The sequence below is a fragment of the Fusarium poae genome, chromosome 4 (assembly GCF_019609905.1).
Source record: "Fusarium poae strain DAOMC 252244 chromosome 4, whole genome shotgun sequence".
NCBI classification, from domain to species: domain Eukaryota; kingdom Fungi; phylum Ascomycota; class Sordariomycetes; order Hypocreales; family Nectriaceae; genus Fusarium; species Fusarium poae.
Genome location: NC_058402.1, coordinates 3,515,480 through 3,540,652, shown reverse-complemented (window position 1 = coordinate 3,540,652; position 25,173 = coordinate 3,515,480). Strand labels below are relative to the sequence as shown.

General features: G+C 47.8%; 6 protein-coding genes across 6 annotated transcripts; 2 read left to right on the top strand and 4 right to left on the bottom strand.

Annotated features, from left to right (window-relative positions):
• Positions 1-6,834: 6,834 nt before the first annotated feature.
• On the bottom strand, positions 6,835-7,839 carry FPOAC1_011195 (uncharacterized protein; the record flags this gene model as incomplete). The annotated part of the gene is made up of 3 exons (XM_044855578.1): positions 6,835-6,899; positions 6,964-7,221; positions 7,296-7,839. 3 exons carry the CDS (start codon positions 7,837-7,839, stop codon positions 6,835-6,837), a joined length of 867 nt encoding a protein of 288 aa, XP_044702891.1.
• Positions 7,840-14,382: 6,543 nt separating this feature from the next.
• FPOAC1_011194 (uncharacterized protein) lies at positions 14,383-15,393 on the bottom strand (the record flags this gene model as incomplete). Its single annotated transcript, XM_044855577.1, has 2 exons — positions 14,383-14,474; positions 14,538-15,393. 2 exons carry the CDS (start codon positions 15,391-15,393, stop codon positions 14,383-14,385), a joined length of 948 nt encoding a protein of 315 aa, XP_044702890.1.
• A 375-nt stretch (positions 15,394-15,768) lies between these two features.
• Positions 15,769-17,351, top strand: FPOAC1_011193 (uncharacterized protein; the record flags this gene model as incomplete). The annotated part of the gene is made up of 3 exons (XM_044855576.1): positions 15,769-15,798; positions 15,903-16,089; positions 16,303-17,351. 3 exons carry the CDS (start codon positions 15,769-15,771, stop codon positions 17,349-17,351), a joined length of 1,266 nt encoding a protein of 421 aa, XP_044702889.1.
• Positions 17,352-17,992: 641 nt separating this feature from the next.
• FPOAC1_011192 (uncharacterized protein) lies at positions 17,993-18,944 on the bottom strand (the record flags this gene model as incomplete). Its single annotated transcript, XM_044855575.1, has 2 exons — positions 17,993-18,746; positions 18,805-18,944. 2 exons carry the CDS (start codon positions 18,942-18,944, stop codon positions 17,993-17,995), a joined length of 894 nt encoding a protein of 297 aa, XP_044702888.1.
• A 439-nt stretch (positions 18,945-19,383) lies between these two features.
• FPOAC1_011191 (uncharacterized protein) lies at positions 19,384-20,403 on the top strand (the record flags this gene model as incomplete). The annotated part of the gene is made up of 2 exons (XM_044855574.1): positions 19,384-19,638; positions 19,687-20,403. 2 exons carry the CDS (start codon positions 19,384-19,386, stop codon positions 20,401-20,403), a joined length of 972 nt encoding a protein of 323 aa, XP_044702887.1.
• Positions 20,404-21,996: 1,593 nt separating this feature from the next.
• Positions 21,997-24,850, bottom strand: QNS1 (glutamine-dependent NAD(+) synthetase; the record flags this gene model as incomplete). The annotated part of the gene is made up of 13 exons (XM_044855573.1): positions 21,997-22,197; positions 22,251-22,379; positions 22,433-22,473; positions 22,523-22,573; positions 22,623-22,760; positions 22,819-22,962; positions 23,030-23,437; positions 23,490-23,523; positions 23,615-23,910; positions 23,963-24,099; positions 24,186-24,386; positions 24,436-24,639; positions 24,693-24,850. The coding sequence occupies 13 exons, from the start codon at positions 24,848-24,850 to the stop codon at positions 21,997-21,999; spliced, it is 2,142 nt and encodes a 713-aa protein (XP_044702886.1).
• Positions 24,851-25,173: the final 323 nt, after the last annotated feature.

Below are 25,173 nucleotides of genomic sequence, written 5' to 3'. Positions count from 1 at the left end.
GATCAAGCATTGTTTAAACACTGGGACTGTACGTTTAGAAGCTTCAAGTTTGTAGCTAGTATTCGTGAATAAAAATGCGAGCCCGACACTCCTCTGGACACAATATAAGAAGTGCCAGGCTAAGTAATTATTTTGAACTGTTCATTGTGGCCTTCACTAGAGGGAGAAACGCATATGTTGGGGGCATTCGAGCCTTGCAAGTATTGACTTCACAGCTGGGACTCTCTTCAATGCAGAATTTCATACAAATTTTGTTCTAATTTTCAAGGCCATCCGATATCTTTCTGGTGCATGTTATCCTTTGTGGATTCAGACGAAAATATTACCTTCTGTGATATGTCAACATCGCATACTGTCGACTGTTGATGGTATGTGTTTCGTTATTCCGATTGTTGTCATTCCGAACAGTTCTGGTTTTGGAATATACCGAATGATCACATAATGCTTAAGATAACCAAGGCAGTACAACATCATGTTCTTCGTCGACGAAGTTGATAGGAGGAATGTCTTTCAAATTTGCAATATCACGAGCAATTGTACTCAAAGCTTGCTTCCTAACTGGGGTCACGAACTAGTCTGTTTTACAACAAAAAAAAGGACACAAAAAAACACTGGTCTAAGTGACCAATCCGAAGTGGCATATCATTGATTTCATCCATTATCGAGTTGCATGATAAAGGGTGCTAGATCTACCTCCATGTGCGGCCATCTGGCACAACGGGTGCTGTGTTGTAGGCCATCAGGACCTCTTGGAAGGCTCTAAGCTTCAAGGTATAAAAATAAATAGTCTGAGCAGTCTTACCCAAGTCGCATAAAGTAACCTATCATCTTGTCTCTTATGCCCCTGATGGCCTGTAAGTCGGGCAGAGGTTTTGTCCTTGTTGATGAGACTACATGTCGGCAAACCGCAACATAGATATTGTCTTTTGGCTCGATCTACATCGAGGCCGACAAGATATCTATGCTTTGAGCGTTCCACATACCAGATGATCTATGCATACCTATATTATAAGGGATAGACTTAACGTTTCTAGTACTTACAGGGAGTTTACGATAATGTGATGCCGCCTCCTTCAAACTCATTTCCATCGGCTCCAGCAGGCTGCATACTCCATAGAGCACCCAAGATTCTGGGTAACTTATCAACCCATGGCTACCAAGAAACTCAAAAGACCTACAGTGGCTTCATAATAGTAAACATATGGCGAATACACTTTCCTGATTACAATGAACGTCCTACTTTGTGACTAGAATCTCGGTGATGTCACCAGATGAAAGCACAGTAACCCAACAGGTGAGAAGTATAGTTGCAGGGGTTGCGATTTTCGCACTGGACCTTGCCCATAGTGAGACAAGGCGCATGTCGTACCAAAACCCTGCCACGACTACAATGTATGTACTGTGTTGAAATCCAGGAGCCTCATTTGAGACCAAGTTAGGAGCGGGCGATGCCGGTCGATCCCCGGGCTCCGGGCCAGGTTATTGTACTGAATCAAGCGATGGCTTTTTATGTTATCTCCGACTTTCAGTGTATGTATGCCGATGACCATCGGGTCTCACTCGCAGATTTGCATGGCTTCAGAAGCATCGAGTATGCTACAAAGGGGTTGGAACGGCAACCTTGGAAGAAGCAAAGACTTAGACTTCTATGTCTTACAGCGCCACAAATTACACGGGAGGAATTGATACCGGGATGACAGTCTCCAGAGGGTCGGTAAAGTGCCACACTCGATCAAATTCGGAGTATGGAAATCCATGTTTGAAGGGCTGTCCTGACATGCATCTGCCTGCACGCAAAGAGAAGCGAGAGACATGGCAACTGGATCAAGGTTACACAAAACACCAGTTGCATGTTTCGTAGGCTGGGTCGACTTTGAACGCGCAAAGCGCACACTGCCACACAAAGTCCACGCAGTCAGCCGTTACGAAGGTGAGGCTGAAGCAACAAGATTGTTGGCCTCGCTTGTCGATCAGGATGTAACCCCATCTCTGTAGGGATGTGGACAGATGAGATCCATCTCACATATTCAAACAGGTTAGATTATTTTCTTGGGGGTGTTTTGTATTGTTTTCTCATTCCTCATCCCTTCTTTGTCTCTGGCGAATAAAGGGGGTACACCTTGTAGTGGTAGTCGAAGCGACCTGTCATATTTGAATCATGGTGTCGTAGATTTTGCGCGCCCCGGCAGTTTGGGACAGCGAACAGACGTCGTCGGTTGTGTTAGGGGGGGCTTTAACAGCCGATAGACGAATGGTTGGAGATAAATCCTGGAATTTGATTCGTGAGGGGGAGCGCGGCGTGCGACAGGTGTGTAGGTAGTTTGCCGATCTGATCTGATAGAGGGCTTGTAAGCGACGATAGGCCCGCTACACTAGGTGACATTATCAGTGGAATCGACTGGGGATCTCAGCGATGTCCTTCAACACCTTTGTGGTTCCATTCTCGGGATGGTGGACGTCGAGATTGTACATCCATCGTTCAGCCCTTCTCGAAAGGGTCATGAAGATCCAGAAATGCGGGATTGCAGGCATGAACAGCCTGCTCAATTCACCAATTGATTACTAGCATCCGCTCAGCTGGAACGCCAGACATCCACAGTAAGCGGCACAGTACGGCGTAGTCGGAACATTGCATAGGTAGCGGATATGGAGCTTTCGCTTACCAATGAATCAGCCAGCTTGAGATTGTCCATCTCGAGAAGCTTTCCTCGAGGGAGACGAGGGCGGACTGATGCCCAACGATTCAAGGGTCAGGCGTAGCAGTGAGATGTCGGTCACGCTTGAGTCCGCTATCTGAAAGCCCCGAGGTAGGGCACGGACAGACGGAATGGTTGTGATGGCTGGGAAACAAAGCAAGTACTAAGAGTTCGGTTCTGGCAAGGGAGCATTTGGAACGGACCCTTGGCCAAGCCTCGGATGGATACGTTGACAGATCAGATGACAGCGGCAAGTTGCTGCCCGATGCATAAAGGTTGGCATGTTGAACCTGGTCTGAATGATGGATGGAACTACACGCCCCCGGCTTTGATTTTGGGGCAGAAGTTCAAGGTCAATGTCAAAAGGGCGGAGTTTACAAGTCAGGCTTCGACGTAGTTGGGCTCTAATGTGACGCGTATGTGTGTCTGTGCCTCAATTCATCGTTTTTGAGAGAGCATTCTTGTAAATATGATATAGTTGATGTTTTAAGAAAGTTGCGGTATCAAAAGCGTTAGTTGCTATTCGTCAATTGTGTTTCAGCCTCGTTTGTCTGCACCACGTTGGATCGCATCAGCGAGTGGCAACGTGATCGACGATAGGGCTCCCACAGCCGTTGGACATCAAGGAACTGCAGATCTTTGTTATAATTCATAGCATGCATATTCATGATTGTGGCGAGTGCGTGAGAATTGGGAAGAATCAATTGGGCTGATATTGGGTAGGGCGACATGACAAGTCTTTGCTTTTCGGTTTGTTTCTGTCTCTTTTTGCTTTGGCGTCGGCCAAGTGAAGGAATCGATTTATGTATGTATGTATGTATGTACATAGTCCAGTACAAGTTCAGGCGGGGTACTGTACTGTGCTGTACTGGTCTGCGGATGAAGCGGCTGTCCGTGTCGTGTCGTGTCGTCCCCACGTCAATTGATCGACTAAAATTGGTCACGCTGATGGAAAAAGAAGAAAGGTTGGATGTCAAGATGAAGCCCAAGCGGGAGAGTAGAACATCACATCCCTGCCTACCTATAATACAGAAATTATAGGCAGGTAGGGCGCCCGCCTCGCTCTTTCCTCAACTAAACCAGCTGAGTTGAACAGCCACAAACCAATCACAGTCTGAGAGCCTGAGAGTAAAGAGTCGTTCACTACCTCAGTACTTTAGTGCCTAGGTACCTAAGGTCTAACAAACTTTCCTACAAAAGGAAAAAACACGTCAGTAATGAACTTATTCATATAGCTTTGCGGTCTTGAGTTTACGTATTGCTATTGTTAGCTCTGCTACATCGCTTCTATAGACTCAACTCAATCAAATACTGGTCTAGTCTGGTCTATCTATATGCTCTGCTAAAGTAAACAAACCTGACGAGCCAGTCATATGTCGTTATTTATTCTGTAACTATGTAGGTAGGTATGCTGCACAGTAAAATCCTGATTTCAAATGTATGCAAAACAAAGCCATTAGCAAAGTATCCAAATCCCGTTGCCAATCGTGCATCTCTTGCAGCCCGGAACCGAAACTTGTGTGACATCCGTGCCTCTTTTCGAAGCAAGGATATGCTTGTCAACTTCTTGGAAATCAAACTCATCAAGACAAAGACGAGGAACCCAAGCTGCTGGAAGTTTAGCTAGGTCCACCAGATTTTCCCGAATGTAACTGAGCATGATTCCATAAAGTCCCGATGATTGAGTCTTTGTTAGTCTTGTCTAATGTTGTTGTTTGTCTTTTCGTAACTATTACCCACTGTGGATAAGGCATAACCCAATCCCTGACTTGACTCGCGTATTTTCATAAGTCATACACCCCCAAGCCACACACGATTCATTGGCTCTGAGCGACCGCTTGTACCTGCATGAAAGCCACTCTGCGGGAAGTCAACCGACTCGACTCAATTGGACTCGTTTCTGTTTCTGTTTTTGTTTCTGTTTCTGCCCGCTTCTGCTACTGTTTCGGTACGTATCTTTTATCCCTCACAAAACAAAAACGAAAAAAATGAGACTTATGCACATGCAAATGCGCCTCTCTCTTGCAGTTCAGCTCAGCTTAGCAAGGCGCCCGCCGATCTTTTGGCATGTATTATCAGTTAATATGTATTTCTTTTTCCTCTTCTTAGGCAATAAACCCATTGGGGCTTGATGCATCATCATTTGTGAGGCTTTTTGTTTCGGAGACTCAAAGCAAGTTACTATTTCTGTATGGTTGATTACATGCATGCAAGAGATAGATGCATTCTGCGACTTGTCCACTGATCCTAACCAATCTCTCCTCCCAATGTGGCCCTCTTGTTTATCAACACCGCACAGGACAGTCGGTGAACTCACCAAGGTCACCGAATGTCTATCTATCGGTGTGTTGTTCACAAGCATAACGCGAGGCGAATTTAAGGCATAGATGCATTCGTGTCCTCTTCCTTCGCCTACCATGTACAGAGTGACCGCTATAATCACGGAAGCTTGAGGTTTTGGGTTGGGTATCTCGCCTGTCAACTTGGTAGCGTTCGATATACGACAGCAACCAGCCACTCCCGTCTGTATAGACAGCCGACAAACGAATCAGGCTAACTTAAAAAATAAAGAGAAAACAACTAGAGAAATGAAGAAACGAACTATAAAAACTACTTTAAATAAAAGTGTCAATAAATCTTTCGATAACCCACATACATAGTACCAAGGTTAAAGCTCAGATACTAAAACGTTCGCCTAACTCAACTTGTTTTCTTCTCATGTTGTCACTATGGGAATTCAAGTAAAGATAATCAATTACTCAGCTTTGTCGCGGGGAACAGAAAAAAGCCCGCTTTTGTTCGCAAGCAATACCCTTGGTGAGGAATAACCCGAAGGCAGCTCCCGTGAATTAATTCCCCCTTGCCCCTGGCCTGGCCTGGCCTGACACAGCTGATAATGCTGGTATCCAGGTACTGTACGTATCGACGCCCTTGTTTTTTCCACTGTCTTGGCCAAACCAGGGGTACCGTAGGCTCCTCCAACATACATGGGTCAAATCTGTGTACAATCCATGTCTTGTCGCTATCAACCGGCCGATCTGCTGTCCATCTTCGCCTTTGTTAGGCAGCCTATACCTTGGCTAACAAGTTACATTGCGGGGGAAGAAGAAGCCAAGCTCAGGTACGGACGGATACAGCACTCCAAAAGTCCTCCATATTTACGCTCAAGGCACGGAGATAGGCGAGTTTATCGGCGGTAATAATGATGATAATGATAGTACAGTTGCTTCTATGTATGGCTTCTATGTCAAATATGTGTGCCCCTGGTATTTTCTATCCAGCTGGCAAGCCCGCGAGGACTTCCATGTCCACTCTTTTCGTAGGTATACAACCTCCCAAACCCAACCCCTAATAACCATAACCCTTCTAACGCAGGGGCGGTAATAATAGTGATAATACAGTGCACCCAAATCTATGTTGGGGCCTGATAAAGGACAAGAATGGAAGAAGAAGAAGAAGAAGAAGAAAAACAGTGACCAATCCAACCCAACCCAATCCAGTTCAGTCCGATCCTGCCCAGCCCAGTCCAACCCAGCCCAGCCCAGCCAAAACCTGACTTCTGCACTCCATCTGTAGGTAAAACGCCTTGTCCCCGAAAATCATTAACCACGCGCCCAATAGTGCCTATTCCACTTCCAATCCTCTTTCTCGTGACCAACCATGTATCCATTTCCATAGCACAGAGTGGTGAATCAATCATACCCTCTTTTCCTGTGAACCCCGCCATGTAATCGTGATTGTTGTTACCGTGCCTTGATACGCTACCAGTTGGTACTGGCAGAACGCACGTCGCAGTAATGTCAATGAAAATCATAAACTAGCCCAATGGGCTTCCACCCTTCAAAGGGAAGTGGTGGTAAGCATGATGCGCGCGCAACAAAATAGTTGGTATACCGAGATGTGAAAACAGAATAGTTGCGTAATACAAGGCAACAAAGGCCTGGTACAAGATCAAAAACTCATCGGTATTTTGTTCTCTGTTGAACTGCATGGCAGTAGTCTTGCCGCTGCAGCTGCTACACAGGAAGGCGATGCTATGCAGTTGTCGAGTGACGATGCCTTTTTCTTAGAAAGGCGGTTGTCGGTGTCAGATAATATTTAGGGTGACAAAGCCCGGTAATATATTTCAGAGGGCATTTTAGCGACTAACGCTTCCACTGGCTTCTTCTGAAGCTTCGTATACATCCAGAATGTCCTCGAGAACTGTGAATTTATGTTAGCATATGTACATACACAAGCTCAACAGCGCAGCCGCATGTACTCGTACCTTCTGTTATTTGATCTTCCCACACTCCGTACTGGTAATCTACCAGACCGTGACGCTCGATACCGTCACATAATCGGATCAATTCGTTTCCCATCTTCTTAATCATGGCTTTGGATACAAGGCTCTGCGATCTTGAAAGTTGTTGGGAAGAGGTCATAAGATCAATCTGCTGTTGACCCAACCCTAGCCAGGCGTGGTTGAAGTCGTTCCACAGCTGAATACGATCAGCATGAAGGTTTGTGTCATCAAGATTGAGGCCTATATGCAATGGTTAGTTCTTTCTTCTTTCAAGTCTCCACCCTGATCTAGGGAGGGTTGTGGATAGTACATACCAAGATCAGCGACTTGAGACAAAAGCCAACTAGTGACGCTAAGTAATGTCTCAGATGCACTTTCAAGAGATCCATTTGATATGTCCTGAAATATGCTCCCTAGTTGCCGCTGGTAGCTAACCCATTTTTCTTCGAGAGCGCCTTCTGCGTAGTCGTGGTCTTCTGTCATGGAAACATCGGCGCTCGCCGTCGCTTGTGGCATGGCGTTCACGCTGGACATGTTATTGCTCGCATAGCTCATAGCATTACTTTGCTGATAAACATTTGCGGATCCGCTTGAGCTCTGTGCTGACTGATGGAGGCTCGGGCCAGCTGCGCTCCCCGTTTCCGACGCAAAGTAGGTCGAGGCAACGTCAGGTGTCATCATCTGCAGACCTGCAGGTTGCCGTGAACTAAAGTGTTGCGCATCGTAGACGGGATTTTGCGGGTTCGGTTGGGCAACGTTGTACATCATTGTAGCCGCGGTACCGTAACCGCCAAAGCCTTGCTGCTGGCGTGAGTCGTGGCCATACTCAGAGCCATAGGCAATTGCTGTTCCAGGCATGTTTGCTGTAGAGAAAGATGCACTGGGTTCCGAGTAGTAGCTGCTGTAGTTACCCGCAGTTCCTATTCCACGCCCTGACGACGAAGAAGTTGCAAGGGATGCGGGACGGTATCTGTCGTTTGAGGATCCGGGAACTGAACGGCGCTGCTGGGACGGATCGTGAAGTGAATATCTTTGGTTGGGGTTTGAATGAACTGACGGCTCATTCTGCCTCCTTAATCGGCTCGTGTCATCCATGCCCCGGAGACCTTGGATGGCATACGACCCTGCCGTCGCTCCCAGCCGATGGGTGGTCGGTAGCACTGGTGACTGTAAGGTAGCCAGTTTCAATGATCGGAAGTAGGTGTTGGATGGTAGAGGCTAGGTCGCTAAGAAAGGGTGGGAAGTCCTTTGGGTTTGATGTGCTTGTTTCGATGTATAATAGATGATACAATGGAGCTGTTGACGATGCTGGAGGGGTCACCGCGGGGTCGTTAAACAGATAAAGCCCACTTGGGGAGTCGTCGCGATGATCGATAGTCGGGGGTGTGTTGAGGCAGGGAATGGATGGCTAGTTAGATGGAATGGTAACCAAGTTGAAAGAACAAAAGTCTTTACAAGCAGGGTGCCGCCGGCCTATTATTCTCAAACAAAGCTCTGTGCTGTTTACTGATCAGGCAAGGGAGCTGATGGCTCAGCCGGGGACCTGGGTAGCAATGTAGTTTATCAAGTCAAATCCCAATCGTAAGCTAAAGCTTAGCGCGTTCATGCCCGGTAAAGAATGGATGCCGAAAAAGATGACGAAGAGCAAGGCGTTAGGCCTAAGTAGTTTGGTCTGGGGCTTTGGGTCAGGGCTGATTGCGGATGAGTTGTCAAACGGTTGTCTCGCCGTCTACAAGGAGGATCCTAGTGAAGGCCCCATGTAAGAGACCTTGAGCATGACAAGCTCGAGCCCACTGCGATCTGCTGGGGCCAATACCACGCAACAGGGTCTTGACGAGGGATCAGAATGGTGCTCTTGGGGAAAAGCTTTTCACTAAGCCGGTACGGGCGTTTGAATCCGCCTAGTCGGTGTCGTGACGAGCTTCTGGTCACGTTGAGGAATGTGCAATTGACGATAACTACTGGGGGACCAGAGTATGATATCGAAGGATCGGCTGTGGGCCGCGGGAATAGATGTGAATCGCAGATGACGAAACCTATAAATGGCAAACAATGGAGAGCCAAGGGATCTATATAGCGTCTTTGCAAAAGAAGCATACATACACTCATTGAATGTGCACTATGATATGCTAAGGGCCCACCATTAAAGACAGGGGGCTATATGACTGATGAGACTGTGGACTATGGAAGTGGATTGAGAAGGGGGTTTGTGATGCGAATAAGGAGGGGGTGTAGATGTGAAGGGTAGGCAGGGCAAGATGAGGCGTATTGTTTTAGACTATCAGCTAAAGACGCCGTGTGAATGGCGTCAGGGCACCCGACGTCCATCTTATATGACCCTTGGAGAATGTCGGCATGAGGCGAGAGTCGTGGATGCATGTGTAACTGGGCCATTGGGTTTGGATGAATGGAAAACAGAGTACGGGATATGCTTAACATGCTTGGCCAAAAAGAAGATGGTTGAGAGAGATGTGAGGCAAGGTCGAGAATGAGTTTGAGTGGCCCAAGAGACAATGAAGGGCGGTCCAGATGTGAGAGAACTGGCCTCCGTCAAGCAGAACTCCTGGCTACAGCTCTGGAGATTGTAGAAGGATCGGCGTTGTCTATCCCCATCCACCACGTAACAAACACCCCTGGCCCAAAGCCTTGGTAAGAGAAAATTAGAGGGAGACATTCATCGACGTGGCTTGCCATGGGGGTGAACCCAAAAGCTGTGGAGTGGGCGCGCCTCGGAACCTGGGGCTTCATGGGTGATTTCAACAAGTACCGGACCACAAATAGGTTTGCAGGGTGTGTGTGTAGTATACATTCTGCTCCAACACCAATTGCTTGTGCTGGGCGCTGAACAGCGTCTTCTCTGCTGTTTCCACTGGTGACTGTTCCGAGGATCGTATTCTGCTCTTTTCTTTTCTCTTTTAATAGCTGGGTATCAATGCATTAGATAAAAGATGAGCCAGCTTCTTAGGCTGCACATATATTGTTGTTATTATTGTTGTTGTTGTTTTTTCTGTGGTTGTTGTTTCTCTGTGCATCCTGAGAAGCACCGACTCTAGTAATGAACCTTGGTTTTTTGCAGTCAATTGACACTCTGAATAATGTTATAAATAACCTAAACTTTGAATATGAGTTGTAGGCCTCCATCATGGATACTGAAGGGTTGATCAGGACTTAAGTGCAGTTTTGGTTCATGTTTTGTCGAAAGCGTAAAGTGGGTTGCCGGCCGAAAAGACGAGGGAAAAATCTTGAGACAAAGACCCGCCATTGACTAGAGAGCACATTACTGAGCGAGCACTCCACGATTTGTGACCTAGTTTTACCCATAACTTTTAAACAGTTCATATTTGAATCGAAGGCTTTATATCGTCTTTCGGTTGTATTATTGTCATATATTACCTAGTGTAGACTACCACGTAGGTAGTATAGAAAACGATAAATATGTGCAAGGCAAGATGCCGAGTTGCAGTAGAGCAGGAGTGGTCAGAAGCTAAAATTCGTTATGTTAGTCTACTAAGTTAGCGGAATATTCTGTTACTTCGAGATCGTGTGAGAAATGACCAATGTAATGGTCAAAAGGCCAAGTTGTTTTAGAGCAACCCGCTTGTCAAAAACAAGCCCTGCCCCCAGTGCAACATGGGGAAGGTTGCCACTGTCAATCGAATTACTATCGATCGTGGTATTGGATTGTACCGAAGATAATCGTATTGCAGGGAACTGTCCGCAACAATTACCAGACACAGGCAAAGGTATTCCTGAATGCGCCAGCATTATCAAATGTCGGGTTCTCTTCAATTTCCGCCCTCCCGGTTCCCAATCAAGAGAGACTAGTGGATGATGTCTTTGCATGTCAGTAGTAACTCAGGGCTAAGCCTAGGAAGCATAGTGACCAGGGAGGATTTTGAGGGTGACAGGAAAAGCAATGCGATACAATGGCTCAAGTCGCAAGAAAAGAAAGGAAAGGAAAAGCAACACTGAACCATATCGAGTCATAGTGTTGGTCCCTAACCCACATATGGAGGTGGTTCCATAAGCAAGCCGAAAATAATCGCTAGCCAATGAATGGTGGAGGGCAATAGCACTCATCCTTGTTGAAGTTTTGGTGCTCGTGCTTAGATTAGAGGTACATAGTAGACTGGCTCTCGTGTCAACCGGAGAGGGCGATATTGGTAAGGGACGTGCCAGCAACAATGCTGATGAAGCTTGGCTTTCTCTTTGCTTACTCCATGGATGATTCGGGATGTTCAGCCGCAGGTACAGGACCCTCATGGTGGTATTGTGATGAGGGACAGGCGGTCAGTTCGATTGATTCTCACAACAGAGCCAATGGCAGTCGAGAGGATCTCTCAGTGGGTGAGCGTGTATACTTGATTGTTTAGGTGGTAAACAATACAACGGGCTTAGGCCGGGTATTCGATGACACATGTCGACGAGGAGTACGTGGGGCCTTGAACCTGGTTGACTTGCGTGCGTTGGAGGAGACGAGGGAAGGACGGTGTTGACAGCCAGAACGGAGCCTGCGGTCGGTCAAGGCGGTTATTCCCTAACGAGATGCATGCCTACCCTAAGAGGAAATTCTCGGTCCAGGTAGTAGGTACGCTATGGACACGCAGTACAGGTGCGAGTCAGGACAGTAGGTAATCTCTGAATTTAATACAGCGGTCAAGAGCATGTTCGCACGGAAATAGACAATTGGAGGTAACCTATGTTGGCAGATAGCTCACATAGCCAGTCAGTCACTCAACTACCTTAGTAGTATATGATCGTCTGTGGCATAATCAAGATAGTCGTGAGGCTTGCAGCCACATTTATCATCAGTGGCTCAGGACGCCGTATGGTAATGCGATGTCGATGGATGCATGCTGGGAGTATATATCTTAATGCATTAAAGAGAAGGACATCTCGCGTACATACATCAATTTAAGAACAAATGTGAACTCAATTCCAGATTATTAGTGGTCATTTTCAACACTACCTAGGTAGGGAGGTACCTTAGTAGGAGTAGGTACCCAGTCAATTCTGCAGCACGTACCTACTATGTTGTGTGTTACAGCCACTAAGAAAATGTTATTAGGGTAGGTTGCTTTCACCGCCACACCTACTTTACAACTCCACGATGCAAATCTTAAAGACAACATTCAAAAACTTGATCTATAGCAACACAACGTCATGGATTACGAAATATACAGTGCTTTAAAACAATGACCATATTTATTACAGAAACTAAATCTCATTTCATTGTCAACATCTCGGTTACAATTCAAGTTCCTATTCGTGCTTGATAATTAAACCCGAGTCCAATAACAAAAACATGACCGACTACCCTGAATCGGCCAACATCTTCAACGGCTGCAGGTGCTCTGACAAAGCCATCCGTCTCAAGGTTGGCACCAAGATCTCCCCACAGGAAGTACCGGTACCGCAAAAAACCAGGGTCACTACTGAAGCGCACTAGCTGACGCGCATATCGGATCATGTTTCACGCGTCTAGCACTGTAAAAGGCAACGCGCATAAGCTATGCAGGATACGCTGTTTCTAACCACTGGGGGCGACGATAGTGATGTCCAAGGTGGTGAACAGGACCCGATACCCAATCATTGCACTGCCCACAGCTGAGCCATTGGCCAAAGAGAAGAAGAGCTTTGCAATGGATTGTGGCCTTGTCCGCCTTGCATAGCATCCAACAACCCCAAGCGGAGCGTTCTAATGAATGTTGTGCATGAGCTGGTGCAATCCGGTTATGCTCTCGATCAACACGCATATGCACCCCATTTTCGTTAGATCGAGTCACCAAAAAAGACGACGATCAAGACGATCTAAGCCTCGTCTAAAAACCGTTGGCCGTTGAATTCTATTTTCTCCTCGCCTTGAACAAGATTGGGAAGATTCGAGATATCCGTACACCGTATGCATCTAGCACAGCGTGCCGCGATGGCGTCGGTCCTTATTTGCAGGGATCTGTGTCCACTCGTGGTTACGTCCGCCCTAAAAATTTCCGACCTCAAACCGCCGTCTGTCCATGCTCGACACTCCACCTCAGCCACTGCCAAAAGATACCTCTACCTCTACCAAAGCCTAACTTTAGCTAGTAGACCAGCGTTGGCACGGTCCAAAAGTGACACCGACGCGACGGCCTCAACGTTGAGTCCTTGGTAGCTCCGCGCGTGATGTTGACAACTATCCAGACCGACAACGTTGGTTCTCTCCGTCATCCATCGTGCTCAGGTACCTGCTATAGGAGAGAAAAGTCCCCATTACGCCACACCGTTGGATCTGAAAAGTTAGACCAACCGCTTCTTTTCCAGAGCATGCTTGGGCTGAAACACCTTCAAGCCACCCCGCTGAAACTGTTCTAGAAACCTTCTTCACTAGCGACGACAGTTCATCGGAATTACCATTATCGCGATATACAACTAATGTCGGCTTTCCCGTTGTTTCATGCCATTCAGCTGCACAAGAACATATTTCCATAATATGAAAGCACTAAATCGCTGATATCCATCGCCTAACGCGCGAACACAGGCCTCTGTACACAAGAGTATAGTACGTCGCTCGCGGGGACGCTGCTACCACCAGCGTGTAGACGCAATCGCATTGTACGAACGGACGCGAAGCTCTTCACCGCCTACTCTGCCAAAAATGATGAATTATTCAGTGTCCCGAGTGGACAGTAATGAGCTTGTCCCCCCTACCTGCCCCATCCCGATCTAATGTCGATATGTACTCCGTACATGCCGTGGCAGTCAAGGTCTGGGGTTGGTACTGATGATGGGACGAGCGGTTGACGGGAGCCGTCAACTCGGTAGCGGCTGGTTAATTACCGCAGAGGATCACTATACAGGGTTCAAGTGGCTTGTCAGTGCATTTGCTGCAATCCGGTTTGGCCGGTAAGTGTTTAACTTCTTTAGCACGTCTGAAAATGTCTTACATGGCAAGCGAGACGCTGGAAATGTACTGTTTTCAGTCCCTGGTTTGTTGTTCCAGTTCGTCACATTGACCGAGACGAACAAAGCGGGAAAAAGTTCGGCGTCCCTATCAAGGGTCCCATGTTACTCAGGAATTTCCGGACGCCCAAACAGGCAGATACTTGTGAACTGGCCATCAGATTTTGAGTCAGTGGTGGCGATATATCGGCCAGCATGGCTATAAAGGGCTATCAAGAGTCGTCGTGTTTCAATATCAACCAAGGCGCTGCCCGGGAGAATCACAAGTCAAGGTTACAGTGTTTGGCACCAACTCGGAATGCCATGAGCACTTCTAAAACTACAAAAAGTGTTGTTTGTACATGGATATCGGATAAGAATGGGAGCAGAGTCCCACCCATCATCCTTCTCATCATCATCGTCATATCCGCCGTTGCAGACTTGATCCAAAGTTCTGCAAAATCAATTATTTGTAGAAACTGCTTATCGCTTGACCCAGGCAGGCATCTTACGAGCCTTGACATGGCCGTGCTTCTTTCTCTCCACAGTTCTTGGATCTCTTGTGATACAGCCAGCTGCGAACACGAGGTTAGTTATTGCGAAACGATTGATCATGATGAATATAGCTAAACACATACCTTTTCGAAGAGCAGTCTTGAGTGCTGGCTCATGAACGATCAGAGCTTTAGCAACCGCCAACGTAAGGGCTTCGGCCTGGCCGGTTGTTCCACCACCCTCCACTAATGCCCAGACATTATACTTGTCCAATCGCTCGGTAGCCTGTAGAGCCCAAACCGCACTTTCGCGATCGTGAACGCGGCCAAATGCCTGACTCAAAGTTTTGCCATTGATCAAGACTTCTCCCGTTCCCTCTACAACCCACGCACGAGCAGTTGATTCCTTTCGCTTGCCAACACCAACAGCTCGGCCGTACCTGTCAATTGTGACCTCATGAGGCACGTTCATAAATGGGTTGATATCACGCTTGAACTCCTCAAGAGCAGATCGAACCTCTTGAGGGAAAAGTGTGGGCTCAATCTGGTTCAGACGCTTCGCGACTCGGATCACCTTGGCGTAGTGGGAGGCCTTGACCGGTTCACCAAGCTTTGAGCGCATTTCCTGTAGTTTGACCCAAGCTGTCGGAGGAACATGACTTGTTGGTACTGTTGGTAAGGCGTGGTATTTGGTGAGAAGGCGAGCGATTCGGAGATACATCTCATTGAATTGAGGCTCTCGGGAGAAGTACGAGGCCGAGAGGGGAACAGCACGGGCATGGTCGACTCCCTGGAACGGTATAGTGAATTTGGAACTGGCATCTGTTGACAAGGCGAGGCCATCGGGTTTAGGCTCGACAATTGGCGTTGACGTTTCGGTAGCAATTGTTCGAACAGCGAGGGGAAAATATGGACGTTGCCGGGCGGGCTGGGGCCATGGTGCCCGGAAAGTCTTGCCCTGGCACCGCAGCTGCCGTAGGCTTTGTGTAAATGTTGACATGATGACCAATTCGGAGGAGGGCCCCGTCGGTATCTCGTATCGGACGAGGTTCACTGTCTGTCTAGAAAAACTTCACGGGATCTCGAGATCCATCAACGGCTAGCTCCTCATGGCAGTCACGTGAAAAGTAGCATGAACAAGCTTATCGCAGCCACAAGTCTCTTATCTCAACCGCCACTTTTGAGCTTGCCCAGCCACCTCTTTTGAGATTTCGCGTTGCTCGGGCAGTAAGGCAGGACCCCACCAGCGCGGGGCAAGCAATTTCGTAATTATCGCACCTTTAAAAAAACTTTCCCCTCCTTCTTTTTCCTTCCTCATCTTCACTCGTCTCTTTGTTTGTCAACCTGTTCTCAGCTGCCGAGCAAAGCATTCAAGATGGCTTTCGGAACTCTCTTCACCCGCGAGGTACATACTCTCGAGCCCTGAATCTGAATATGCTGCATTTGCATTTTGCATTTGCGTCTGCAAAGCTTTTCTGAGCGTCGTTACTGACTGGTCTGTTCTTTCAGAACAACTGCCGCTCTACTGCCATCAAGGCTGTGGCTAAGGCGAACGACATCGAGCTCAACATCGTCGAGGCCGAGAAGGGCAACGCTACCGCTGAGCACCTCAAGGCCAACGGCCTTGGCAAGATCCCCGCCTTTGTTGGCGAGGATGGCTTCGCTCTGTCCGAGTGCATCGCCATTGCCATCTACAGTAAGTGAAGCTGCGTGTGATGCCCACCATGGTACCAATTTTTCTGTTTTTCCTCCCTTGCGAATGATGACCTAGCATTATTCTATACAGTTATCCCTGTCTGAAATGTCTCTCAAGAGTTCATTTGTGGATACCGTCTAACTTCTGACCTCGCAACACAACTCATCTTGTTTATCTTGTCAGCTTGTCGCGAGCTTCGCTAACCTGATGCAGTCACCTCTCAGAACGAGAAGACCACTCTTCTCGGCAAGACCAAGCAGGACTATGCTTCCATCCTGAAGTGGATGTCCTTCTTCAACTCTGAGGTCCTTCCCAACCTCATTGCTTGGTTCAGCCCCCTCAAGGGCGAGTCTCCTTACAACAAGAAGAACGTCGACGATGCCATCAAGGCTACCGAGAAGAACTTCGCCGTTGTCGAGGAGTACCTCCTCCACAACACCTTCCTTGTCAGCGAGCGTATCACTCTTGCCGATCTCTTCTCTGTTGCCATCGCCATCCGTGGCTTCCAGTACTTCTTTGACAAGCAATGGCGCTCTGAGCACCCTGCTGTCACCCGATGGTTCGAGACTGTCCGCAGCCAGCCTATCTTCTCTGAGGTTGCTGAGAAGGTTGATCTCCTCGATACCGTTACTCTGACCAACCCTCCCAAGAAGGCCGACCAGCCTAAGAAGGAGGCCAAGAAGGAGGCTAAGAAGGAAGCCAAGAAGGAGGCCGCTCCCGCAGCTGCCCCCGCCGCTGCCCCTGAGGCTGACGAGGCTCCTGCTGCCCCCAAGGCCAAGCACCCTCTCGAGGCTCTCGGCCGCCCCTCTTTCCCTCTCGATGAGTGGAAGCGCCAGTACTCCAACATCAAGGACCACAACGAGGCCATGAAGTACTTCTGGGATAACTTCAACTTCGAGGAGTGGTCGATCTGGAAGGTTGACTACAAGTACAACGATGAGCTTACTCTCACCTTCATGTCCAACAACCTGATTGGTGGCTTCAACAACCGTCTTGAGGGTTCCCGCAAGTACATCTTCGGATGTGCTGCCGTCTACGGCGAGAACAACGACTCCGTCATCCAGGGTGCTTTCGTTATCCGAGGCCAGGAGCACATTCCCGCTTTCGACGTCGCCCCCGATTGGGAGAGCTACAGTTTCGTCAAGCTCGACCCCTCCAAGCCTGAGGATCGACAGTTCGTCGAGGATGCCTGGGGCTGGGAGAAGGGCATTACTGTCGATGGCAAGGAGTACAAGCTTGCTGACGGTAAGGTCTTCAAGTAAACAAAACAAAACAAAAAGGAAAAGAAAACTAAGAGCGATGATGATAATGGATTATGGTTAAATGGTTGGGAGGGTAAATGAGTTTATGATATTCTATGCCTCATGAAGGCCCCGCTGGCTGGCAGATTCCCTATGGTAGTCCAAAAGAGAACAAAACATGTCTGTTATATAGACATTTCTTGCGTATGACGACATTTCGGTCTATTGTGATTCCTTTGGTGAACGAGTACTAAGCTATCGCGTCGTGCTCTTCCTGTGTTTGCTGTCAGATGAAGAAAAGATTCCAGCTATCCAACGTTTTGATCAACGTGTCACGATTTTGGTCACTAGACTTTAAAAGACCAAATCCTAGGCAAAACCATTGATTGATTGGCCTTTCCATGCCACAGGCCACAATGGGAAAAAGAGGGTTCATCCATAATTGTAGATTTCTACGTTGCTGTAAGGACGTGCAACTGGGTATCTATGAAGAAAGTCTTCTAATCCTTACTCCCATTCTATTCGTACAACGCCCAGCCTATGGGCTGTGAGAACGGCCGCTGTGACCAGTCCTCTAGTCCATGAAAAATCAAGAGTAGGTGAATATTCCTCTCTTGGCAAGAGCAAAGTTCTATAGACGTTTGGTAAACTCTTTAGTTCATTCATTCTTCCGGCAGGATATAGTTCGAATTAAGCTGAAATGGCGATCGTCGTACAAAGCGACTGATATCCACTTGATAGGATAGCTCATTAATGTAGTCGTGCACCTGGGGTAAGACGTTAGGGATCTCTCTATCCAACCCGCTGAATTCAGGAAGCGTGAGGGTGTTGAAAGGCTCGCTGCGGCCCTTCTCAAACGAGTCGTCGACGAGAATAGTATTGGTCTGGTCCCACAGACCCCCTTCAGAAGCCCGAGGATGAGCGGCCATAACTCTTGGATCAGTCCATATCTTTGTGAGACGCTTGTAGACTTGGACTTTTGTCATGTAGTCTTCTTTTGACAGATTGAAGGAATCACGCCCCCAGGTAACAAGGCATTGCTCACGCTGTTCGGGCGTCAGGAGCTTCTCTACCATCTTCTCGACGTTTTCGGGGCGGGCTGAGGACCAAATGGCAACATGAAAAGTCTCGATACAGTAGCCCAGGAAGGTCTTCGCATGAGGTCGCTCGGTGAAATCGAAGGGACGCTTCTTGTTGGGACGGTGGAGAAGCGTTCCATTCAAGTCAATGACTACAAGTATACGGCGTGGTTGACTCAGACGTTCCGGAGCGAGATTTGCTTGTGCCAGGTATTTTGGTGTGGGCTCTGGGACGCCCCCAGAACCTTTGCTGGGGACTTTTGGAGGGGATTGGGAACGGGGTTTTCGCGCCTCTGGGGCATGTCTCTTGCTCTTCCTTTTAATTCCCTTACGAGCCCTTTATACAATTATAAGTATTGATGGAGAGGCCAACGCATATGGCGGAATATACATACTTCTGTTCAGTGTTTATTTGACCGTTCTGAGGGCCCTTGGTCGCATTCGAGAAAGCGCCTGGTTGCGCCAGTGTGAGACCAGGTATATTCATCGACTTTGGCGCCGCCTTCAGGACACCCGAGGGTGCGTAGCCTGTCATTGTTGTAGCTTTGCGAACCAAAGGAGCATGTTGCGAAGGTGGTGGTGGTTGTATAGCTTGTGAGATTCTCGACACCAGAGATCGAAATGCGCGTAACATGGGAGTCTAGGCGGCAATCTTTGAGATACAAAAAATTAAAGGTTTCCAGGATGTGGTCTAAAATGGCATAAACTGACTCGGTAGACTAATGAATGTTACTGCTTGAAGCAGTGGGGACAAAATTAGCGAGTCAGTTTGTGCGATTTCGGAGCGTACTCTGAGGTCGTCTATTTTTGTACCTTGAGTAGCCTTTTTCCGAGATCCCTGATGGCGATAAGCATGTGTGGGGCTTATCGAAGCTTTGGATATGTATGTAAAAAAAAAAGTTCCCGTCGCATTACAGTGTCGCATCATAACCACTTCCAAGACTGTTTTATCTCACTTTACGCAGCATCATAATATGGCAATTAAGCGAAAACCGTCGTCCTCATTAGGACTCGAGAGAAGAGTGCGACCGAGAAGAGAAGATGAGTGGGAGGAAGAGCCTGAGAGCCAGAACTCCTCAAGTGAGGATGGTGACGACAATGAGGTTGAAGAAGAGGGTATTCGAGGAGATTCTGACGACGAAGACGAAGACGAAGACGATGAGGATGAGGATGAGGATGAGGATGACCAAGATCAAGAATCCGGAGACGGCTCAGAAGATGAGTCTGAGGTGAGGTTTCTGCTTTTGCGCTTGACAATTGTTTCTGACCAGATATAGCCTGAGCAAAAAGGACCCAAGATAGACCTCTCATCTGTCTCATTTGGTGCCCTCGCAAAAGCGCAAGCATCGCTCCCCTCAGGGCGCAAGTCAAAAACAAAGAAATCCACCGACGACGATACACCAAAGACAGAAACACCAGCACCCAGGAAACCCACCAGATCAAAGGACGACCCCAAACCCAAACGGTCATCTAAACACGCACCCCAAGAACAAACATCCAAAAAGCCCGTATCTCGTCGTCGCGAGATTATTCCCGAAAACAAACGCCAATACCGTGATCCGCGATTCGACCCCTTGGTCGGCCGTGTCGACGAAGAAAAGGCCAGCAAAGCCTACGCCTTCCTGGATGAGTACCGCGACAAGGAGATGGCCGACCTGCGCGTGCAGATCAAAAAGACCAAGAATTTTGACGAGAAGGAGAACCTCAAGCGCGAGCTGCAGTCCATGGAGTCTCGCAAGAAGGCCAACCTGCGCAGACAGGAGGAGGAGAACCTGCTCAAGGAGCACCGCAAGAAGGAGAAGGAGCTTGTAGCGCAGGGCAAGACCCCGTTCTACCTGAAGAGGAGCGAACAGAAGAAGCAGCTTCTCGTGAACAGGTACGAGGGCATGAGCAAGGGACAAGTGGACAGGGCAATTGAGAGGAAGAGGAAGAAGGTTGCCGGTAAGGAGAAGAAGGAGCTCGACTTTTTGCAGCGCCGAGGGACGAGAGAGTAGGCCTAGCATTTCAGAGGTTATAAAGCGAGTGAATCTTGACGCAGTTTTTGCAAGGAATGCCGTCTACGATGCAGTTGACGCCTACCATGAGAAACCATCTGATGCCCCTGGGAAGGATAAAGCTATATACAAGCACTGTGTTTATACTGATGAAAGTTCATATATCCAAGGCAGTATGGCAAAATACCCTTTGCAAGTCCTACTTCCAATGCACCACCCCAGGTACAGACTCAACGTATCTGGGTACTAGAAGTAAATATAGTAGAACAGCAAAAAAACCAAAAACATACAACAGCGAGGATTCGCTGGTCGTCACCGACCCAACTACTAGTTCGCCCCTTATCAGCTTATCTATGGGAGAGCGGACGGGATCCCGAGTTCTCTGATAGGTATGGTCGTATGTGATTGTGGTGTTTGCAAATGCAAATTACACGGGCTCGAAACATAAAAAAACAACACAACAACGGCCGTCAACGACCCGCATGTAATATTATAATGGCTAAAGAGAAGGTTAATACATGAAAGACTTTACATATCTATAGACTTTAAATTAAATTTCAAGTCCAAACTGGGTGCAATGGCAACACGGCCGAAGCCCAGAAACCCATTCCTGGGAATGGGTTTCTGCTTCTTAAGTTCAATTTCTACTCAAGTAAAAAGTCAATTGTGCCCATGGCGTTACCACAGATGCATTGCTCGTCAGCATCTAGGCAAATATATCCTGATGCTGCGCAATTCTGTGGGCTTCACCGGCGGCACTCTTACAGCCGGGTTGAGACGCAATATGAGAAACAAGACTGTCAGAAACTCGGCTATTCCACCCTGGGGATTTCTCCTGGGGGCTGTAAGTGAATGAACTCGCCCAATATGCCTTTTCACGGGCTGGTCGGCATGCTCAAAGTCATTGGGCGCCTCCACATCACTGTCAGAACCTGAATACCCAGGATCGTGGTAGCTGAGTATGGTTCGCAAATGCCCGGATCCCTTGTGAAGTCACGCCTGTTGAAGAGGCCTCCGTGCTAGTTCCAATACATTACTGGTAGGTTCAGCCGTTGAAATGGACTCCAGTTGAGTATGGTCAATGGTATTTCGTCCATGGAGGGCCCCGAAAGGCATGTTAGAGCCTTCACTAGATGGTTTGCCGAGTGCCCGCAGTGCTTGAAGGCCACTCGAACATGCAGAAGTTGTGGCAGTGTCTCTACGAACTTCTGGGGTATTTCAGATGCGAAGATGCAAAACAATTTCTCGAACTTATCACAGTGGACAAGTGGCACGCAGTTTTCGGCACCATCCCATGCTACCCATCATTAAGGAGTTGCCGTGGCCGAAGTATGAGGGGTGGGACCGCACACTCACTTACTACTAACAAGAGAACTTTCCCTTCTTATTCGTCCTCCGACTCTGATATGAGCCCTGAGAGAAGTATTCCGAAAAGCTGTGCACGAGGAACTGGATAACGTTAGGCCGTTTTCTGTACAAGGTCAAGTGCTAGTTGAATCAAATTGCCATGCTCGAGAGTTACTGATGTCCGGAACGTTTTTGTCAATTCACACTTATAACTCCGTGTTCTTGATCGCAACACAAAAATATGTACTATTTAGAAACCTCACCCTTTTTCTTTTTCTCGATGGCCTTCTCGATAGCCTCGACCCTCTTGTCGATCTTTTCAAAAGACCAGCTATTCCATGGTGAGGGGTAAACAAGAGGTCGAAGATCAAACCTGTGGTCATCCGGGGAGTAGTTTTCAACATGAACAGCGGGCGTTGCCACTGCTTGTTTGTGTCTGTTGATATACTTGAAGAATTGTTAGCTCATGTAACAAGGACTTTGACTAAAAGAAAACATACGTGGAAACCGTGGAATCTCTTGACTTTGGTGGCGACTTCTCGTGGTGTCATCTTGCCCTCACCACCCCATTCTTCAAGAAGCCGGAGGAACATGCCGTATGGGCCGAGCTTGCTCTCTTTTCGTAGACGCTTCGATAATTGTCAGTTTAGTTGTGATTTATCTCATGGTTATGTTTACTTACACCGAAGCGAGAGAGCTCGTCATATGTCATACCCATATCAGCTGAGATACTTGTTAGTAGATTGTTATCTCTATGATAAATATAACTTACCTTCATCACTTTGAACGTAGTCTGCGGTAATGGGTTCAAGCTCAGCCGTAGCTGTGATCTGTTAGCATGGCGTGCAAACAACATCGAAGGCTTGACCTACGAATAGCATGGATGAATTCCTCCAGGATGGGCATGTCAAAGCTCTTGGCAGACCAAGCGATGAATCTCTTCAAATCTGTTTTACTAACAGAGCCGATGGGATTCACATCAGCGGAACTGCAGTCATACTTGGTGAGATCTGGATGAGTCACGTTGTCAATCAATGGCGCGATGAAAGCATAAGGGGTACAACTTACAGCCCCGAAGGCACTCATCAACGTTACTAGACCCAAGAACAAGAAGACTTCCTCCGCCAGGACGTTGTCGTACAGTGGGAAGCATCTGGGCATAATAATAGGCAATAACCATACGGCTACGGGCTTGGATGTTTTGCAATGCCACTACCGAAATTAGTATCAATTGAAATAGAGCTTCTGGTTATGGCCGGGAAAAGGCAAATCAACATACGGTTCTCGGTCGTTGACCCTCCATGGACCTTGAATTTAGGCTCAAATCCTGTGCCTTGAGTGAGCAGGTTCTTGGTGGCATGGAAAGTATCGTCAATGTTCATGTCAGTGTGGTAGCTTCCAATACGTTTGGACAGATCCTTGGCACGTTGGCGAGTCTCCTTGCTGCTCTGTTTCTCCATACCCATGTAAACAGTGTGGAAGATCTGGTTACAGAACTCCTCAGCAGTTTCGGGTAACTTGTCTGAGTACACGGCAATTCGCTTCACATCGGCAATAACTTCCTCGTTATTTGCCTTGATGGCTGCAACAACAAGTCGACACATGCTGAAGACAATAGTGGCAGTTGCGCATGAGTCAATACCTCCAGAAAGGGGTACAAGGTAACCGGATGCCTTGCTTCGTCGCACTATTTTCAAGTTAGCTGTTGATCTTGTCAAGTTCCAACAAAGAAAACTCACGGTAGTCCCAAAGCCAGCAAGCAGGACCAAGGGCCTTAGCAGCACAAAATATTAGCACAACTCCTCGTACAGAATGTTCTTACTACTAGACAAAGCCAGGAAAGATAGAGTGGGTGAGTACATACGATTTCTTCCTCTGGAACATGGTACCTAGCTGGCCTAGGAGGCGTTGGGGCTCGTAGGAGATCAAGATCTTCCACACCCAGACTGAAATCAACCTCGATTCTTTCGTAAACAGGCGCCTGGACAGCCTGAAAGTTGCGGGAAGGGGCAAATCGGTAGGCGCGAACTTCTTCGAGGTCCACAGTTGCGGTGATAACTTCAACATCGTCCAAGCTGAATTGGGAACCTTGAGCCACGATGTTACCATTCACCATAATGAGCGATGAACCGTCGTAGAGAAGTCTGTCTCCATCAGAACCTAGGACGGTGTGAGATAAGACAAGTTGTATTAGATGGCCGGAAAAAATTACCGGACTGGTTGGCGTATAAGTAAACACCACCGCTCTTACGAGTTGCCTCAGAGATCAGGGCGAGACGCTCATTGAGCTTTCTCAAAGTGTGGTGAGAGCCGGATGAGTTGGTGAAGATTTCGACACCGTTGAGAGCCCTAGACGATAGTTAGTCCTCAAAACGCCCTTCAAGGCCGACGTTATCTCTTTATGCAGAGAGATTGGAGTTTCCAAGGGAGCATACATGTTGATGTGAGGCGCCTGAGGGGTGAAGAGCTCCTCACACGTCTCGGCAGCGACAGTTGTGTCATTGAGAGACAGGATAACATCACCGATAGGAACTTGTCGGACACCCTGGTGTTTCTGTAGAGCAGGAGGAAGGTTGTACTGCTCAACATATCTAGGTCTGTTCCAAGGAGTAAAGAACCGATTCTCTCTGAAGTTTCTAAAGAGTCGAATTAGTCAGTGTCTCTTTCGGGGCAACTATAACGTACCCGTCATTGGCAAGGTAGATCTTGGGTCGAAGACAAAGAAGCTTTCCGTCAAGGATAATAGCACGGCAGTTGTATCGACAACCCCTGTGCATGAGAGGAAGACCGACATCAATAAGGATACCGTGGAGTTCGGTGTCAGTCAAGATTGCGAGGAGTGATTCCAAGGAGTGTTCATAAACATCAGCCTCAAGGAAATGGTCAAGACTATTGAGAAATTGTCAGATTATTCTTCCATAAAGAATCGCTAGTAAGCCTACCATCCATAGCCTGTAATTTCAAGCTCAGGACCTGTTCTCAGAGTAGCTCCAGCTTCCTTGGCGAGGATGATACTCTTGCGAATTCTCCCAAGGTTTCCCGCCCAATCCAACACCCACTGGTTGAGGGAACATGTTGCCAAAGTGATTAAGTCGGCCATCTTGAAGTGAAGATGCTGTCGACAGAGAAGTTCTTTGGTGTAGCAAGTTTAAGTTGGTGACTGCAACTACATGTAGAGAGAGAGACCTGGGTGGGCCTTTGATTTATGGATGTATTCGGGGCGGGGTACAAGCTTGCGATAGCGGCATACCAGCGCCCTCCAACGCCCTATACATCAGCATTGAGGAATAGATGCAGATTGAGATACCAATCAAAATATTGCACATCTGGAGTATCCCCAGATCCAATTTGGCATACTATGGATATAGTTCAGACGATTGCCTCTGTCTTGAATACTAGGTCCCCAAGTTATGATACAAATAT